Raw genomic sequence first — 19628 nt, forward strand, 5'->3', positions numbered from 1 at the left:
ACCCCAATACTCATTTTGAGTATCGGGTATAATAATATATGTATTATTCTAAGTTGGGAGAGGCGTTGTAGCGAAACCTTTTAGTTGCAACTAACAGACATGGCCGTCCATAGACAAGAAGCGCACCTCCGAGCACTGCAAGTTAGGCAGGAAAAGGTGTAGCGCAGTCATGCCTTCCCTCACAGGACACCTGCTAATAGGCACCCACGCTAACAGGCTGGGCGACCAACATAATGATTTTTGCCGTAGCTGTAGAGACGAGGAAAAGGAGGAGACAGTGGTACACCTGTTCTGCTCCTGCCCAGCTCTCAGCAGAAGAAGGCTACAACACTTGGGCTCGGCCTTTCTAAACGACATCTCGGAGATGTTCAAGCTACGTCCCAAGAAGATCGCTAACTTTGTGAGAGCATCTGGATAGGACAATTGCTGACAGGAAGTCTCACAACGAAGGAAGGGAACGAAACCGGCCTAAGTGTGACGGGCTCCGAACGAGCCCGAACGAGCCCGGCAGCCGCCTCAACCTAACCTTACTGTGCAGAAATATGAAGATAAATCTTTAAATCTCTTTGTCGGTACAACGGTAAATTGTAAAGAAAATGAATGAAGTCGCTACCCTTTAAGATCTACCGCATAATATAGCTACATACGCCTAAATAATGAAGCATCATAACGATGTTGAGCAACTTTTGCTGCAGCATAGTTTATTATAATAAACTGAGAGGCAGTCGTAATCTCACATCGATGGAAAACGGTCGTGCCTTTTTTATTTCTCGTCTCCGACGCAAGCAGCTCTGGTCCACCCCACTAGTCCCCGTGTCCGAAGCCTGACTAGAGGCAATTACAATATTTTATCGCAAAATTCTACATGGCGCCCGAGCAGGGACCTTGGGATTAGCTTTTCGTGATCGCAAATTTTTGTTTGGACCAGAAAGCTGTTCGCGAATAACCGTGTGTCGCTTCGTTAAAAAGAACACTTCAAAAAGGCAGGAACTCCATCGCCAGAAGACCATCGGGAAGGAAGAGCATAGTGCCATAACCAAGACATAGGATGAATACTAAATTGCCAATGCCCAGGGAGGTGGGTTCATCCGACGATCGGGTAAAAGCGAAAATACCTATTGACTTGGCATTGAACAGTACATGAATATATGGAGGTATGACATGCCCAAACGGTTTAATAGTCGTGTGTCGCTTTTTATACGAGAAAGATTATTGTTCGAAGCAGAACCCAGCCGATTAACTGCTTGCCAAATACCACCTAATTCTTGGCCCTCAGCCGCTTATTTTGTTTGTTACTTATGTCTATGTCACTCATTTGTTTGTTAAAGCTTTGCGCTTGCTTGCCCTGCTAAACGCTCTCTGCCAGCTCGCTCCTCGCTATCTCCGCTTTGCGTCTGCCTACCGACGTCGGTCGAGCGAAGCTGCGCTTAGCGATCGGAGCGGCAATGTAAAGGGCAGGCAAGCCACAGTTGCAATTTGGATGTCACGCATTAAAGAACATATCGTAATTTTATTTCTGCGCCGAGTTTTATTTAATTCGAAATAATTAGTCGGCCGATTGGGGATAAAAAACATTATCTCCACATAAAATTTGGTGACCCCGACGTGATATCTGAGTTGCAGTGTCAATTAATAATCATTCGCAATCGACATTCGTTAGCCTTAGCAAATTTTCGGCGGTTAAGCACAATTCGGTGCTAAAACATACTTACATACACGCATTACTGGCTTTTAATTTCTCTGTCGCGACAATTCGGTCAGTGCAGTGCGGTAGGCAGTGCAGCGAACTCACTAATACACACAAGCGGAGTACAAAGCGGAATCGGACAGCTCGCACAGCCGCACAGCTAAAGGCATTAGCTGTAATCCCTTTGCTTGCGGTTCCCACGTTTATACGTATACAGGGTGTCTTTTTTGGTCGTGCTGAGTGACTCTTTTAAAACCTCAACATGGCAGCACCTGAGCCTACCAATGTCGCGAACGCAGCAATGCCGAGTGATGTAGATTTCTACAAGCACAAGGCCGAGTCCATCGCGCGCCAACTAAAGGCCATGGATCGCTTTCTCACCAAGGAAGAGCTTGTCGAGTTAGATGAGGCAGAACTTCAAGCTCGCTTAGAGCAAATCGAGCGAATGAATGCGGATTTTGATGCCGCTCAAACGAGCCTTGAAAGGCTGGATTTCCTGCAGTTAGCCCATGATGCCCGGCTGGACTTTTCGAATGTTTATGTCAAGGTTAGGTCCAGGCTGTCGCGGGAGTTGATGGCTGCTCGCACGGTAAATGTTGCCAATTCAACGGCTCGGCATACTCTCGAGGGGAATTCGTCGTTGTTCGCCTATAATAGTATAGGCCGTTCTCGAATGCCCGAGTTGCAGCTTCCGCGATTCGGTGGGAACTACATGGATTGGCCAGAATTCCACTCGATGTTCTCGACAATGGTGCACAGCGCTCTCTGCCAGCTCGCTCTTCGCTATCTCCGCTTTGCGTCTGCCTACCGACGTCGGCCGAGCGAAGCTGCGCTTAGCGATCGGAGCGGCAATGTAAAGGGCAGGCAAGCCACAGTTGCAATTTGGATGTCACGCATTAAAGAACATATCGTAATTTTATTTCTGCGCCGAGTTTTATTTAATTCGAAATAACTAGTCGGCCGATTGGGGATAAAAAACATTATCTCTACAATTATCATAACGCGCCAAAGTTGACCTTTTATTTCGGTGCTTGGGTTGAAATATTTCGTCTTTTGCTTCGAGAAAACATTGACCCTTGCAGTGGTAAAGCAATGCTCATTGCCGTTCTCTTAAAAAATTTATTGTGTTAATGCACCACATACGCGACCATCGTATACCAATCATCGAAAAATTCCAATATCTTCGTGGATGTCTAGATGGTGCTGCGCTGGATACGATTCGTTCCTTGGAACTTTCTGAGGAGAATTACGACAAGGCGTTGAATTTACTAATGTTGCGATTCGATAATAAACTGTTACATTTTCAGGCACACGTCAAGGCTATTTTCGGGCTGCAAGGGGTGGAGAAGGGCTCGGCTATCGGCTTGCGCGCGCTCAGCGACTAAATCAATTCGCACTTGCGTGCACTTCAGACCTTGGCGACCCCGCAGGAGATATCCGATGGGTTGCTGATCTTCATCATAGGCACGAAATTGGACCACAAGACCAAGGAGAAATAGGAAGAGAACTTGCCGACGTCAGGATTGCCTCGGTGGTCAAGCATGGCCTCATTCTTGGAAGCAAGATGTCGGATGCTGGAAAATTTGGGATCGGCTATGGTAACAATTCCTAGCCAGCAGGTGGGAGAAGACAAACCTGTCACCCTTATCACCTCCAGTAACGACCATCCTAACCCCATGTGTAACCATTGCAATTCCTCCGAGCATTACATATCTAGATGTCAGGAATTCCTGAATCTCTCTGCGTTTGAACGATACAAAGAAGCAAAGAAGAGCCGCTTGTGTTTGAACTGCCTCAACAAAGGCCATGAATTGCAGAGGTGCAGGTCAGGACTTTGCAGGCATTGCCAGGCCAAACATCACACGCTACTCCACATTCCATCGGGAACTGGTGCTTCATCTTCCTCTCCACCGGCCGAGGAATCGATCCAGCAAGAGGCCGCGACTGTGCTTCTAGCAAGCGGGTGTTCTAGCCCTCCCCCCTCGATCCAGAAATCTCAGCCTAGCCAGAACGTGTTGCTACCTACTGCCCTCGTCTATGTAACAGATCGTTATGGAGCACTTATCCCATGTCGTGCCATTTTGGATTCTGCATCACAGGCAAACTTTGTAACATCTAGACTTGCTGATCAGTTGCAGTTGGATCATCGCTCGTCTTATGTTCACATCTCTGGAATCGGAGATTCCATTCTACCTTCGAGCAAGTCTGTACATATAGTTGTACAATCCCAGGACGCAAGCTATCGAGCTTCCTTCGCTGCAATTGTCACCAACTCAAGACGCAAAGGATTGGCCAATGCCGAATAATCTAAAACTAGCTGATCCTAATTTCTCCAAGCCCTAACGTATCGATCTGTTGATAGGTTCTGGTTTGTTCTTCGATTTAATGTGCGTCGGACAGATTCGACTATCAGCCCAATTGCCAACATTGCAGGAGACAAAACTTGGTTGGATAGTATCAGGAAGCATTGATAGCTCGGAGAATAAGCGTGCAGCTTTAGCCGCTTTTGAAAATTCCTCGTGCATCTCTATTGACGATTTTCGACCCACAACGCTGGAGTACCAAAACTTAGAGCAGCAATGCAGGAAGCAGCTGCTCGAGTGCCAGGTGCAAGTGGAAAAACTGCGATCGGAGAATCAGGAACTGCAGCGCGAACTTTTCCATATATTAAAAACTTACATATCCACGCCAAATGAAATTCAACTTTCAACAGTTTCTACATTGCCAAATTTCCTGCCATTCTATGCAATTAAAGAGGTTCCCGATGATCAACACGTAATCACGACAAGCCGCCTTCGTAAAGAAGCGCCGATTGCTGCGTTCGACGATCATCCCAGCGTAGCCGCCAGCTGCGCCCAAGCAAGCATCTTCAAGAGGGCCGTTGGAAAAATAGCGGTTCTGCCCCTTCAGGATGGATCTGTTGAAAGCCTTTGCCTTCCAACGGGGGGTGAATGTTCGGAGCAGAACCCAGCCGATTAGCTGCTTGCCAAATACCACCTAATTCTTGGCCCTCAGCCGCTTATTTTGTTTGTTACTTATGTCTATGTCACTCATTTGTTTGTTAAAGCTTTGCGCTTGCTTGCCCTGCTAAACGCTCTCTGCCAGCTCGCTCTTCGCTATCTCCGCTTTGCGTCTGCCTACCGACGTCGGCCGAGCGAAGCTGCGCTTAGCGATCGGAGCGGCAATGTAAAGGGCAGGCAAGCCACAGTTGCAATTTGGATGTCACGCATTAAAGAACATATCGTAATTTTATTTCTGCGCCGAGTTTTATTTAATTCGAAATAACTAGTCGGCCGATTGGGGATAAAAAACATTATCTCCACAATTATCATAACGCGCCAAAGTTGACCTTTTATTTCGGTGCTTGGGTTGAAATATTTCGTCTTTTGCTTCGAGAAAACATTGACCCTTGCAGTGGTAAAGCAATGCTCATTGCCGTTCTCTTAAAAAATTTATTGTGTTAATGCACCACATACGCGTCTCTTTATTCTCGCATCCGGTCTTTACCCTGATCACAGCTTGGCGTTACGTTTCGTAGCTTGCTTTCGCAGCTTCGTTTGACATATCGGCCTCGTTTGCTGGCCTTGATCAGCATGCGTTTCGTTCGTGTATTAAGTGTTAAGTGAAACATTGTTTGCTTCGTATCGTGTCGAAAGTGGTTTGAACTTGATACATCAAGCCAAAGTTTGGCTGTTTGTAGCGTTCGCTTAGAACGGTTCGAAGTACTTTCGTTCAAGCGTTTCGAATCCAACCCAAAACAATGGCCCTGCAGTCTGAGATCGACAGTTTAGATCCAGATAACTCGGAAAGGTCAGAATTAGGAGAAGTGCGTGAGTGATTACAAACAGGTCTTCCCAACCACAAGGAAATTTAGTTCGCGTGGAGTACCGTTCTAATTTGCCAAAATTAAAGCTGCCAACGTTCAGGGGAAAGTACGCGGAAAATAAACAATTTATTAATTTGTTCGAAAGATCGACCGGTCGTTGTCCAACATTGAGAAATTCAACCATTTAATTTCGTAGTTGTCCGATGAAGCCTTGGGAACTATACAGGCATTCCAAGCCTCAGATGCAAACTATTCGAAGGCTTAATATATTTCGATACACTTGCCAATTGTTTGAAATCCCGGCCATAATTAAGCCGTCCGCCTCTTCTCTGCGATTAGTTATAGATTACGTGTCAGCCATTTTCGAGTCGCTCTTATCATTAGAAGACGAGCGAAAGGTTGCTAACTCCATGATCATACATCTGGCGTTGTCGAAGGTCGATTCATATACGAAATTGAAATATAAGGAGCAGCTGGACTATGATGTGCTTCCCCGCTGGTCCGATTATGCAAAAACTTTAAATAGGCGGTACCAGCACCTTTCAGCAGAGGAATCCTCCAAAGGAAGAGGAAAACCAAAGTTCGACATGCCTTCGACGTGCAAGAAAAACACCAGGTCGCCGTTTTCTTGCGCAAGGGCAGAAAAGTCGATCGATCCAAAGTGCATATTGTAGAAATAGAATCAAAACAGAGAAACACTTTTGTTCGGTCTTTAGGTTTTGTTCGGAATGAATCCAAATTATTTTTCATAAACTTCTTTAGCCTAAAGTACATAATATTTTAAATTGAGTTCTGTCGCTAAGAGCAGCGGCAGAACGGGAGTATGTAGCATGCCATATGTATGTGTATATTTATCTTTGTATGAATGTACATGCAGAAGGCATATACATTGGAATGCTCATTTGACCACTTGGAATATTTGGCCTACGCTGCAGCTCTCACGCTGCAGGCCAGTCCACATATAAGTGTTTGATCATATTACGGCTCTTGACTGTGGTTGTGTTACGTAAACTGTAGTGGTCGCTTGTCGGGCGGATAGGAAAGCATATTTGTGTTCTTCGCCTGAAAGTATGCCCGATGGTATTTGTACAATTTATATATTTATGTATATTATATATATAAATATATATCACACCTCACCGAGATACTTATTAATTATTAAGTTTAGTCCCCATAGTTAGTGTATAGTTAGGTTGGCTTAATTTCTTGTTGTGGTGTTACATGTTAAATGTTCCTGGTCGTGTGGGGGCTAGCGCCATCTAGGGTTGACATTAACAATATGCTTAAAAACGAACAAAAATCTCCCCACCATGTCCATAACCATTCAAGGTGAATGGCGAAGGATCGTGCAAAGGCAGATCCGGAGAACAAAATTTTTGTTGGTCAGTAGATCCGCCCAAATCTTTCTTTCTCCTCGTGGCCGTACAAGCATTCAGTTGCGCGGTGAGAAAAAAAAATAATAAAAATAAAATTAAACCGCCGTAAATAACCGTGGTGTTAAACCAAAGTGCACTCGATCGGGAAAAAAGAACCCAAGAAAGCAGATTGGGCTCTAATCGAAAACTTTCCGCTTGGAGGTGAGCAGCCCCAACACAAAAAAAAAAAAAACACCTGGAGAAAGAAGGAATTAGCACCTCACCCCATCCCCCTATTTTCGCAGTGGCAGTTCCAACAAGGTAAATATGTGCATGGAGTAACTGTTAGAAAAAGTAGCCTGATCAGTATTTTCAAATTCCACATTAGAATCGGCACTTAGTTTGGGAATTATCCAAAAGCTGCAGCCCGAGCTTTAAGCCCCCGCACTACGAACCAGCTGATCCACCAAGTCGCGGGCAGTGAACTTTGGCTGCGCGAGACGAGGACAGCCGTCTGAACGGGCTTAGTGCGGCGAAGTGGCGTAACCGTTTCGCATTCAAAACCGGGCCAAGAAACGGAAACCGGTGCTTGCAGTCAGCGTAGGCCCGAAGCCGCTTAAATGTTCCTACCGGGCGGGAAAAAATAGTGCACCACGTGTGTACATAACCTCCCGGCGACCCCTAGTGGTATCGCCTCTCTTGTTCTTCTCGTGATTCGGCCTTACTGTTCCAAACGTTTATTTAAAGTGCAGTTGAGGCCAGCGTTTGTCTTATGTGCACGTTAGTGTCATTATGTAGGCTGAATGAAAACTGTAAGAGATGTGCTCACATACATATGTATACACCGCCCACTGAAAGCCACTGAGGCCAGTAAGATCCCACCGTGACTCGCATTCCCTTGAACCTCGCAGTCCGTTGATATGTCTGTTTTTGTGTAGTTGGATATACTTAGTGTTAATTGTAACAGAAAAAAAAACCAGAAAAAAAACCCACCAACACATGGAAAGTTTGAAAATGCATTTGATAAAAGCTTAAAAGTTTGAGCTTAAAAGCGTCCGCTCGGCCGGGTCCCCTCCGCGAGCTTATGCCATGCAGCACGCGCTGTACGATTTTGTTTTTGGTTTGCAGGTAAAAGTTTAATGCACCCACACACAGCCACACGCCCAGCTACGAAAGATCTTTCGCCGCGGGAACACAAACAAAAACTGAGTGAGCTTTATAATATACCAACAACATTACATTTTATTGCCTCCCAAAATTCCGCGAGCGTGGCAAAAGCTTCGTTCTTTTTTGCTAGAGCTGTTTGTCGGTCGTTGACCTCACACTTTTAAAGTAGTCACAGCTGATTGGCCTTCTGCCTTTACAATACGCTTGGTAGAACGAATAGTATGTCCAACTACTCCCTGAAGCCGATGTGCTGGGACATGTGTACCTATATTGCGCTAAAGTATTATCTTTCTATCTAAGGAAAAATCATTAGTTTATATCGCACTATAAAATATCGTATATGCACTTATAACTATTTACACTTATCGTATTTATTTATCTAAATATTCCCTAGTAATAATAGCTATATCTCTTGTGACGCTTTTCGTTCCTCCTTTTGTCCATTTATCCTTGTCTTGGAGTTCTCGGTTAGTGTTTCTTTTTTCTTGTAACATGAATATAGTATCTGAATATAGTTTCTAATAAAATAATTGTTAAGATGAATATGTGCTAGACGTTACCGCAGTTGGGGGAACCATGCCGCTCGTGAGCGAAATAGGATGACCAATACCGGACACTCCAGGGATCCTGATATTATTATTGGCTCTTTCAGGATCATGGTAGGGTGGGCGTGGCACGACTCCGTGCCAGCAAAACAGAGATGTCCGCCGCGGTGGTAGATCCCTACTCCTTCTCTGCACTATCTTTGCCCCACTATACTTTCCGTACCCCTAACGATCCTTTCCTTGTCTGTCCCCCTCCCATTACCAAAAAGAGTACGCGAATTTTAATAAAATAATACCAGCAGGAGCGAAGCAACCTAACTGGAGGGTTACCCCAAAGAACCCATCCCCATTTCCGACCAGAGATCAGCCGTGGAAGCGAGCGCGTACTCCTTCTCAGTTAGCCGACCACCAGCTTCATCGTGCGAAGATTCTCTTCGTTACTCGTTACAAAACATTGCGACAAAGTGTCTTTATGTTTATGAGCATGATACTCTACATTAACTTTGGGCATATGACCACTTGACATATTGTATACACTACAATACTGTGGGCATATGCTTATTTGGCATACAACATACTTCACCTCCCTTTTTAGAGAAATAACGTAATATAATTATGTAGTTATTTTAAACGAGGGGGAACGTTGTGAGTTGCTGCGGACACCGCAACTCTACAGTTATACCCGATACTAAGTCAGTATGGCTCTCCTCCGGCAGACGCCGCTAATATTAAACGACACGACAAAGAGTGCGTGCGAGAGAGACAGAAAATCAGTCTGAGCGTGACGTCGGGCGCTGCGTAGCCACTGCAAATTGATTTGTTCCTATTGGCTATAAAAATGATCTGATCTGATCCAGATTCAAAATGAGTATTGGGGTATATTAGATTTGTGGTGAAAATGGATGTGTGTAACGTCCAGAAGGAATCGTTTCCGACCCCATAAAGTATATATATTCTTGATCAGCATCAATAGCCGAGTCGATTGAGCCCTGTCTGTCTGTCTGTCCGTCCGTCCGTCTGTCCGTCTGTCCGTCCCCTTCATCGCCTAATGCTCAAAGACTATAAGAGCTAGAGCAACGATGGTTTGGATCCAGACTTCTGTGATATGTCACTGCTACAAAAATATTTCAAAACTTCGCCCCGCCCACTTCCGCCCCCACAAAGGACGAAAATCTGTGGCATCCACAATTTTAAAGATATGAGAAAACCAAAAACGCAGAATCGTAGAGAATGACCATATCTTTTAGACTGCAGAATTTGAATAAGATCGTATTATTATTATTGCCAGCATCAAGAAAACAATTTCATTTTTTCTCGCCCTGTCTCTCTCTAACACACACGTAGCATAGCCGGCTTTGCTTAGAGTAAAACATTAGCGCCTAGATCTCAGAGACTACAAAAGCTAGAGCAACCAAATTTGGTATCCACACTCCTAATATATCGGACCGAGACGAGTTTGTTTCAAAATTTCGCCACACCCCCTTCCGCCCCCGCAAAGGACGAAAATCTGGGGATATTCAAAAATCTCAGAGACTATTAAGGCTAGAGTAACCAAATTTGGTATCCGCACTCCTGTTAGATCTCACTATAAGACGTATATCTCAGAATTTCGCCCCACCCCCTTCCGCCCACACAAAAGACGAAAATCTGTTGCATCCACAATATTGCACATTCGAGAAAACTAAAAACGCAGAATCATAGACAATGACCATATCTATTAGATTGCTGAATCTGGATCAGATCAGATCATTTTTATTGCCAAAAGGAACAAATCAATTTGCAGTGGCCACGCAGCGCCCGACGTCACGCTCAGACTGATTTTCTGTCTCTCTCGCACGCACTCTTTGTCGTGTGGTTCAATACTAGCGGCGTCTGCCGCAGGAGAGCCATACTGACTTAGTATCGGGTATAACTGTAGAGTTGCGGTGTACGCAGCAACTCACAACGTTCCCCCTCGTTTTATTTCTGCACCGAGTTTTATTTAATTCAAAATAATTAGTCGGCCGATTGGGGATAAAAAACATTATCTCTGAATCTGATCCAGATTCAGCAATCTGATAGATATAGTCATTATCTATGATTCTGCGTTTTTAGTTTTCTCGAATGTGCAATATTGTGGATGCAACAGATTTTCGTCCTTTGTGTGGGCGGAAGGGGGTGGGGCAAAATTCTGAGATATACGTTTTTTTTTTTTTTTTTTTTTTTTTTTTTTTTTTTTAAGGTTTGACTTTTATTGTCTTATAAATTAAAACTGAAAGTTGTCTTTTAAACACACACAAAAAACAAATTACACACGATACAGAATGCTCAAACACAAGAAAATAGGACAAGTTATTGGACAAAGAATGTGTGTGTTTTTTAAAATCTGACAAGAAATCTATGTAGTACAGTATATATATAAATAAATTAGCAAACAAATACGAAAGGGCTGGCCCGTTTTTGCTTGGGCGCTGGACTGGAGACAAAACAGTCTGGCAACGCTGGGCGCCAATCCGAAATCTAGTTGCGATTGTGTTTGTGTGTGTTAACTTAATTTACAATAAATGTGTGACAACCACAGTGTGTGTTTTTTTTTTTTTTTTTTTTTTTTTTTTTTTTTTTTTTTTGTTGTTGTGTGACTACAGGAAAGCTTCATGCCGACTCAGCCGAAGCCGAAGTGAGGGACTCTAACCGCTCTAAAACCAACCACACCTATCCCGGATCCCGGCGGTACTGTCGCGAGATATTACTTCGCCGGGGGGAGATGCCCGTAGGGCTCTTCTCTTAATAATCTCCTTTATCCTTTATCTCCTTGCATTGCGTGCTCTTTCTTCGCGACGCAGTTTGGTAGCCATAGTTACGGCCATGAGTCTAATCGAGGCCCAGTTTCCTTCCGACTCCAGCAGGCATTCTGCCAGGTTTGACACCGCTGGCATTCTTCCAAGCTTGTTGCTTAGATCCTCTCGTTCTTGCCGAAATCTTGGACATTCGAAGAAGCAGTGCTCTGCGTCTTCGATGACCCCTGCGCAGACCACGCAGAAGGGGTCGTCCTCGTGCTTAAACCTATGCAGGTAGGCTTTAAAGCAACCGTGTCCTGTCAGCAGTTGTGTCAGGTGATACTCCACTTGTCCATGGCTACGGTTCAGCCAACTCTTCAGGTCTGGGATTAGCCTATGGGTCCATCGCCCTTTGCTGCTGTTATCCCGCGAATCTTGCCAATGCAGGATTGTGCGCTGCCTTAAGGCACCTCTGGTGTCCTGGTCCGTAGTCCCCAGGGTTCGCTGTGCCCTGATTCCTGCGGCTTCTCTTGCCAGCAGATGGATGGGAATCATTCCTGCGACCACAAGTGCGGCGTCTTGGGATACCGTTCTGAATGCGCAACACACCCTCAGGGCACACAGCCTCTGGACTGCGTTGCATTCTCGGGCATATGTTTTATGCTTCATTGCATCAACCCATATTGGTGCAGCGTACATTAGCGTTGAGCCAACTACGCTCGCTAGTAGCTTTCGCCTTGGCTGTTTCGGGCCTCCGGTGTTGGCCATGATGCGGGATAGGGCCACTGCCGTCTTTCCTGCCTTGCTGCTTGCATACGCCATGTGATGCTTGAAGCTGAGTCTGTGGTCAATCATGACCCCCAGGTACTTCAGGCTTGGACTGGAGCTAATAGTGCAGTCTCCTACTCGGATCGTGGCCGTCTCCACTACTTTCCTGCTGCTTATGAGCACCGCCTCCGTTTTGTGGGTGGCTAATGAGAGATCCCTCCCTGATAGCCATGTTCTGGCTCTCTCTACCGCGTCGTTGCAGATTTCTTCCGCCGCTTCTTTCTGTTTTGCCACTACGACTATTGCTATGTCGTCGGCAAAGCCTATCACCGTGGCGCCCATTGGCATATCCATCTTGAGGATTCCATCATACATGATGTTCCACAGCAGCGGGCCGAGGACCGATCCTTGGGGAACTCCTCCAGTGATTTGGTGCTCACGTGTCCCTTTATCCGTCTCATATATGAGCACTCGGTCTCTTAGGTAGTCCGCGATGATATTCTGCAGATACGGCGGTATTTGAAAGTTTCTCAATTCTTCTAGTATGTGATCCCAATTGGCAGAGTTGAATGCATTTTGGACATCGAGTGTTGCCACTATGCAATACTCTTTGGTCCCGTACATCCATCGGGTGCCATCGATAGCTCGCTTTGCTATCTCACATACCTCGCCGATTGCGTCCACCGTGGACCTGCCTTTGCGAAACCCGTGCTGTCTCGGTGAGAGCTGACGCGTTACTGCCTTCTCCAGCCTGGTGTGGATTATGCGCTCGAGGATCTTACCCACTGTGTCGAGCATGCAGAGTGGTCTATAGGATGATGGCTCCTCGGTCGGCTTGTTCCCCTTGGGTAAGAGGACTAGCCGCTGTCGCTTCCATGGTCTGGGGAAGGTCCCTTCGGACATGCACGCATTGAATAAATCCACGTACATTTGTGGATTGGTCTCAATAGCCGTGCGGAGAACGGCATTTGGGACCCCATCAGGTCCTGGTGCTTTGCCGTTCTTGATCCGTTGTAGGGCTTCGAGGACTTCTGCTCCCGTGGTGGCTTCTATTTCAGGTGGCGGTATTCTATCCATCACCCTCTGGGCTGCCACTTTCTCTGGAAATAGGGTTTCTACTATGTTAACCAGCAGATCTGCACACATTGGCGGCGGGGGACTGAACACTCGCAGTCTCTTCATTACCAGCCTGTATGCGTAGCCCCAAGGGTTCGCATCTGCGTCATCGCAGAGCTTTTCGAAGCATTTGCGCTTGGCATCCTTGATCTGCCTCTTCAAGCAGCGTCTGCTTTCCTTATATTCTCCTTGGAGCCTCTCGAATTCCGGGGAACCTCTCGAACGCTGGTATAGTCGTCTTTTCCGCTGGCACTCCTGCCTGGCGCTACCTATTGCAGCGTTCCACCAATACGTTGGCCTGCGGTTGTTCAGGCTTCTTCTTTTCCTTAGCATGGAGGCATCACATGCTTCCAGCGTATGTATAGCCAGTTGGCGTGCTCTCTCGTCAGCCGTACCGTTGGTCTCATAGTCCTCAAACATGGCCCGGACCATATCCGGCTCTAGCGTTTCGGTCTTATAACCGATCTGCTTACCAATGAACGGGTTAGGTGCGCCCGTTTCCTGGATTTCACATATGAGGGCTTGGTGGTCACTCCCGGTGTATAAGCCACTAACTTCCCACGTTGTCCTGCGGCTGAGGCTGCTGCTCACGAACGTAAGGTCTATTATAGACCCCGTTCCAGCTCTGCCGAACGTCTGCTGTGTGCCTGTGTTCAGCAGTACGGCATCCAACGTCGCAAAGCATTCTAAGAGCGCCTGTCCCCTTGGGTTCGTTCTCGGGCATCCCCACTCCGTCGCCCAAGCGTTGAAATCGCCGGCTATGAGCGTAGGGTGTTTCTCCCGCGCATCTTCAGCAATTCTTTCCAGTGCCTGCGTCGCCTGCTGTAGGCTGAGGCTCGGGGGCAGGTAGCAGCTATATATGTGCACTCCATTTATCCGGGCTCTGGCGAATCCGTCTCCGACGTATGTTTGCAGTAGTTGCTGTGTGGGACTCGCACAGCTCCATATCGCTGCCTTCTTGCTCGAGTCCGCAATCCACTCTCCCGAGTTGCGATTCCGGTATTGCTCGCTTATGACTGCTACATCAATACGGTGCTCCCTTATGGTCTGGTCCAGCAGCTGCTGTGCCATCTCGCAGTGGTTGAGGTTTAGTTGGATGATTTTCATCTATCCTTCATTTGCTGCATCGCCTTTTGGTACTGCGGGCACCTCGAACTCGTCGTTTGGTGCTTCGGGTCCTTCACCCGGTGGCGCTTGCAAAGAATGCAACTTGGTTCGTCTTTGCAATCTTTGGCCTGGTGGTCGGCTCCTGCGCAATTGTAGCAGCACTTCGTGAAGTCTTGGCTGCTCTTACAATTAGGCGCGATGTGGCCAAATTCCATGCACTTGTAGCATCTTCGGGGAGTTGACTTGGGTCGTATTCTGCAATACCCCCACCCCAGGCGAATTCTTCCTTTCTCCAGGAGGGGCTTTGCTATAGCCGGTGGAACTTTCAGAGTCAGGGTCTGCGTGCTCCTATAGGCTGGTCTGATGGAGATGGCTGCGGCCTCGCAGATTTCCACCCCTGCCTGCGCTTTGAGTTCCGCTAGGACTTCCTCTTGGGTGGACACTTCGTCTATGTCCCTTACCTCCAAGATGACAGTTTCGGTAAGACTCCTTACTTCAACCGTGCTTCCTAGCGCTTCCTTGACTGCTGCCTGCATCTCGTGGGTTCTCGGGTCCGCCGATTTTTCCAGCATCAGCAACAGCTCTCCTTTTGCCGTGCGTCGCACCCCTTGCACCGATTGCCCTAGCTTTTTAAGACTTGGCTCTGTCTTGACCTTCCTTAGGATGTCTGCATATGAGACAGTGCTGGTGGCGGCGATGACTATTGCATCGCTGCGTGGCGGTCTTGGTCGTTGCTGCTGCTTTGGCTTTGGCCTTTGCCTAGCTACGACCTTCACCCACCCCACATCTCGATCCTTTGGGGCGTCCTCCGGTCCCTTGCGAGCTACGGCGTCCCTCATTTGGCCTTCCTGCGGTTTCTTCTCCGTTTTTTTTGACTTTTTGGGTCCATGTTTTGGCTTCTTCGGCCTTGGGGACGGGGACGGGGACGGGTGGGTGGTGTTCCTGGGCTCTGGCCGTGCCCTCTTTCCCGCCCTCTCCGTCACTGCCGGCTGTGTAACCTTGGTTACAGCCTGCTCCGCAGAGATCGCCTGCCAGCACGATTCCAACTCTCGCTGCAGATATTCGATCTCATCCACCAGATCCCTCATTGGGTTCGTGATGGACCTCTTTGGCAGCACCATCAGCTTCCTCAACTCTCTGGCCTTTTGGCCCAAGCTCGCCAAATGCGCCATGGCCCTCTCCTTCTGGTCTGCTTGCTCCTCTTGGGGGCGCTGCAGCGTTGGAGGAGAGGATCTTGCGCGCTCCTCCACTGCTTCCGCCAGCTGGTTTGGCGATCGCGCCAGAGCATTTTTACGGCGAAAGGGATTCTCCTCATCCCAGGCGAATGAGCTTGTCAGTGGAGTGCTGCAAGCCGCAGCTTGTTCCCGCTGATCGCTCATCTCCGATCTGGCCGTTGATCTGGCAACTCCGGTTGCTGTGGCCGCGCCCTCTATTGGCCAGACGCTGTCGTTTTCCCGCACTTAGCTCCGTGCCTTTAGTCAGCTGTTCTTCCGTCGTTATCCAACACCACTTGCGGTGTGCTTGGCCAATTTTGCCCAAAAACAAAAAGAAGGCAGCAACCAACAAGTGGCGCCAAGAATCACAGCGAAGAAGAATAGGAAAACAGGCACTTACCTGCTGTTCCTTCCCCCCCCCCTTCGGCCTAGGGCTCGACGGCGTCCCACTGGGATTTCGGCCAGTACTATTGGCCAGGTGGCCGCTTCTCTGCTTGCGGACTTGCGTTCCGCGCAGGTAAGTAACGCAGCACTACTATGGCTCGCGCTAACAACTCTTTGCCTCTTTTCCAGGCTAACTTCCGACGTTTTCCACTGAATTATACGGAACGATTTAAAAACACGACCGCACTCACTAGAATACACACTCTGCTGTCAACCACAGTGTGTGTGTGTATGTGTGTGTGTGTGTTAGCTTTTAGAATTGTTGCTCGTTTTTCCATAATTTCCTGCTGCTTCTGTTCTGTTCCTTCTCCTCTTTTGAGTTTTTCCGTTTCTTTGCGTTTGTTTTCCTTTCCTTTTTAGATATATTAGGCTAATTTTGCTTTAATACAAGTTACACTCTTTTATTCCGCTGTTCCTGGCTGCTGCTCTGGAAAGCCGCTGACCTCCGTCTGCTCCACGAGCTGCTGGCCATCGAGCGCATACTGAATACGTAAACGCATACGCAATACCGAATTTGATGTGGCCACAACGCGCATTTCCTGCGTGATAACACCGCCCGGCGGCAGCAGGTTACCTGAGGGCGTCAGCATTTGCAGCTGGAAACTCTTTTGAACGGCCGCCTTTAGCAAATATTGCTCTAATGTATTGTCTGAGCCGTTTGTGGTCGTCATATAGATCCGCATGCCATCATTGCCCGTAACCGGCACCAGTTGCACCAACAAACCGTTCTTGTCCAGCGCCGTCAGCTTGGGTCCCTGCGGTGGCACTGTCACATTGTTGGAGGCTGCTGTGGGATTTAGATCGCCCAGCAGACTGCTGCCATTGCCATCCGCTGCTGCTGCTGCTGGTGGTGCTGCGGCGGCGGCGGAAACAATACCCAGCATGCTGGCCACCAGATCATTGCCATTTGTGGGTATGCTGCCAGAGCCATCAAGACCCCCAAAGCCACCCAGATCCAGGCCGCCCAGCATGGTATTCATGTTGGCCGCACTCGTATGGTGTTGATCCAGCATGATACCGCCCGCACCTGGCGCCGTCGCTGTGACAGTCGCAGGCGCCGTCATATCCAGGTCAAGTAAATCCAACAGATCCTGGTTATTGGACACGGCCACGCCAATGTCATTGGCATTCCGCGAGTTCTTTTTATGCACGGCATTGGACAGATCGGTGGCTGCCACCAGATCACTGGCGCCTGCCGACAGATCTGTGCTGCCCAATAGATCCAGCAGAATGTTCGTATTGTCACCCAGCATATTCATATTGCTTTCGATAAGTGAATGTCCGACACCAACGTTGCCCCCTCCCTCCACACCATTCTCGATGACATCTGGACTGTTGTCATCGAAAGAGCCGCCGCTCTCGCCATTCTGCGAGCTTATGCGACTGATCTGCATGGCCGGCATCTTTTCGAGCAGCGCCGGACGCAGATGCTTATAGTGGCCAAAGAGTTGTGTGAATTCCACGCCTCGCTGCTGCAGATCCACATTGAGATGGCTGCCAAACGAGGTGATCAGAGCTTGGACTTCCTCCACGCATTGCTGCAGACGCGTGCTTAGCTTGGCTAGGGAGACCAGGGCGTATTGCTTGCTTGTGGTCGAAACTTGAGCAGAGGTTAAAAACTTATGATACATGGCGATCAGATCGCTCTCAGAGGGACGTTCAAACTCATCCTCATTTGAGCCATACATGAAGAGATCCCCGTACTCGCCTATGGCCCAGACGGCAACCTGCAACAATGGCTGCTTATCCTCGCAATGGTTTGCCACCTGCAGCGATTCCCAGAAACGATTCGTGATGTATGTCTGCTCCAACACAGGGCTGCTGAAGACCAGCTGTATAGTAGAGGATACCACATCGTCGCGCACATAATTGCCAGCGGCAATCAGGACACTCAGCTGTGTGTCCAAATGCCAGCGCGTATTGGGCGAATAGCGTTCGGCGGCCAAGATCATGCCAGAGCTGCATTGAGCCTTAAACTCCGCATCGGCCTTCTCGAGGAACAGCAACAGCTCCTTGGTCATTGTACGTATATTTTGTGCATTGATCAGGGCAAACGACAGTTCCATTGCCCGGCGACGAATGGACACGTCGGGATCCTTGAGACACTCCAGTATGGTGGTGCGATGCCGTTGCACAGCCGACGTGTCCGCATGGACAGTGCGGAGCAGCGTATTCAGTGCCACATAGCGTATGTTCTTGTCGGAATTGAGTAGGAATCGTCCCAGTATATTCACAGCCAGGACACGTAGGCCACCCTCCGAGCGTATATCCATTATGGAGAGCACTGTCTCATAGAGTATGGTGTTGCCCACATTTTTGCTCGTCTCCGTGTTGGTCGCCACCTGTGCCAGTATATCGTTCATCGCCTCCGAAGCATCCGGATCATTGTGGCCCAATATGCGCAGCAGCAAGTTTTATAGTGAGATCTAACAGAAGTGCGGACACCAAATTTGGTTACTCTAGCCTTAATAGTCTCTGAGATTTGTGGATGCCCCAGATTTTCGTCCTTTGCGGGGGCGGAAGGGGGTGTGGCGAAATTTGGACACGAAACGGTCAAGGTCCGATATCACAGGAGTGTGGATACCAAATTTGGTTGCTCTGGCTCTTATAGGTTCTGAGATCCTTGAACTCATATTTTGCAATTGGCAAAGCCGACCATGAAACCTGTGTGTTAGAGAGAGACAGAGCGAGAAAGAATGAAATTGTTTTCTTGATTCTGGCTATAATAATTATACGATCTGGTTATGATCTTACACTCTAGAACATATAGTCATCCTCTACGATTCTGCGTTTTTGGTTTTATCGTATCTTTAAAAATGTGGATGCCACAGATTTTCGTCCTTTGTGGGGGCGGAAGTGGGCGGGGCGAAGTTTTGAAATATTTTTGTAGCAGTGACATATCACAGAAGTCTGGATCCAAAACATCGTTGCTCTAGATCTTATAGTCTTTGAGCACTAGGCGCTGAAGGGGACGGACGGACGGACGGACGGACGGACGGACGGACGGACAGACGGACAGACAGACAGGGCTCAATCGACTCGGCTATTGATGCTGATCAAGAATATATAAACCTTATGGGGTCGGAAACGATTCCTTCTGGACGTTACACACATCCACTTTTACCACAAATCTAATATACCCCAATACTCATTTTAAGTATCGGGTATAATTACGATATGTTCTTTAATGCGTGACATCCAAGTTGCAAGTGTGGCTTGCCTGCCCTTTACATTGCCGCTCCGATCGCTTAGCGCAGCTTCGCTCGGCCGACGTCGGTAGGCAGACGCAAAGCGGAGATAGCGAAGAGCGAGCTGGCAGAGAGCGTTTAGCAGGGCAAGCAAGCGCAAAGCTTTAACAAACAAATGAGTGACATAGACATAAGTAACAAACAAAATAAGCGGCTGAGGGCCAAGAATTAGGTGATATTTGGCAAGCAGCTAATCGGCTGGGTTGTGCTCCGAACATTCACCCCCCGTTGGAAGGCAAAGGCTTTCAACAGATCCATCCTGAAGGGGCAGAACCGCTATTTTTCCAACGGCCCTCTTGAAGATGCTTGCTTGGGCGCAGCTGGCGGCTACGCTGGGATGATCGTCGAACGCAGCAATCGGCGCTTCTTTACGAAGGCGGCTTGTCGTGATTACG

At 48.0% G+C, this 19628-nt stretch overlaps 1 protein-coding gene across 1 annotated transcript; it reads right to left on the bottom strand.

Annotated features, from left to right (window-relative positions):
* Positions 1-16272: 16272 nt before the first annotated feature.
* On the bottom strand, positions 16273-18396 carry LOC108154794 (AP-1 complex subunit gamma-1-like; the record flags this gene model as incomplete). The annotated part of the gene is made up of 1 exon (XM_033390529.1): positions 16273-18396. A coding segment is annotated over one exon (2010 nt), but the record flags the coding sequence as incomplete, so codon positions are not given.
* Positions 18397-19628: the final 1232 nt, after the last annotated feature.

The sequence above is a fragment of the Drosophila miranda genome, chromosome 3, assembly GCF_003369915.1.
Source record: "Drosophila miranda strain MSH22 chromosome 3, D.miranda_PacBio2.1, whole genome shotgun sequence".
NCBI classification, from domain to species: Eukaryota; Metazoa; Arthropoda; class Insecta; order Diptera; family Drosophilidae; genus Drosophila; species Drosophila miranda.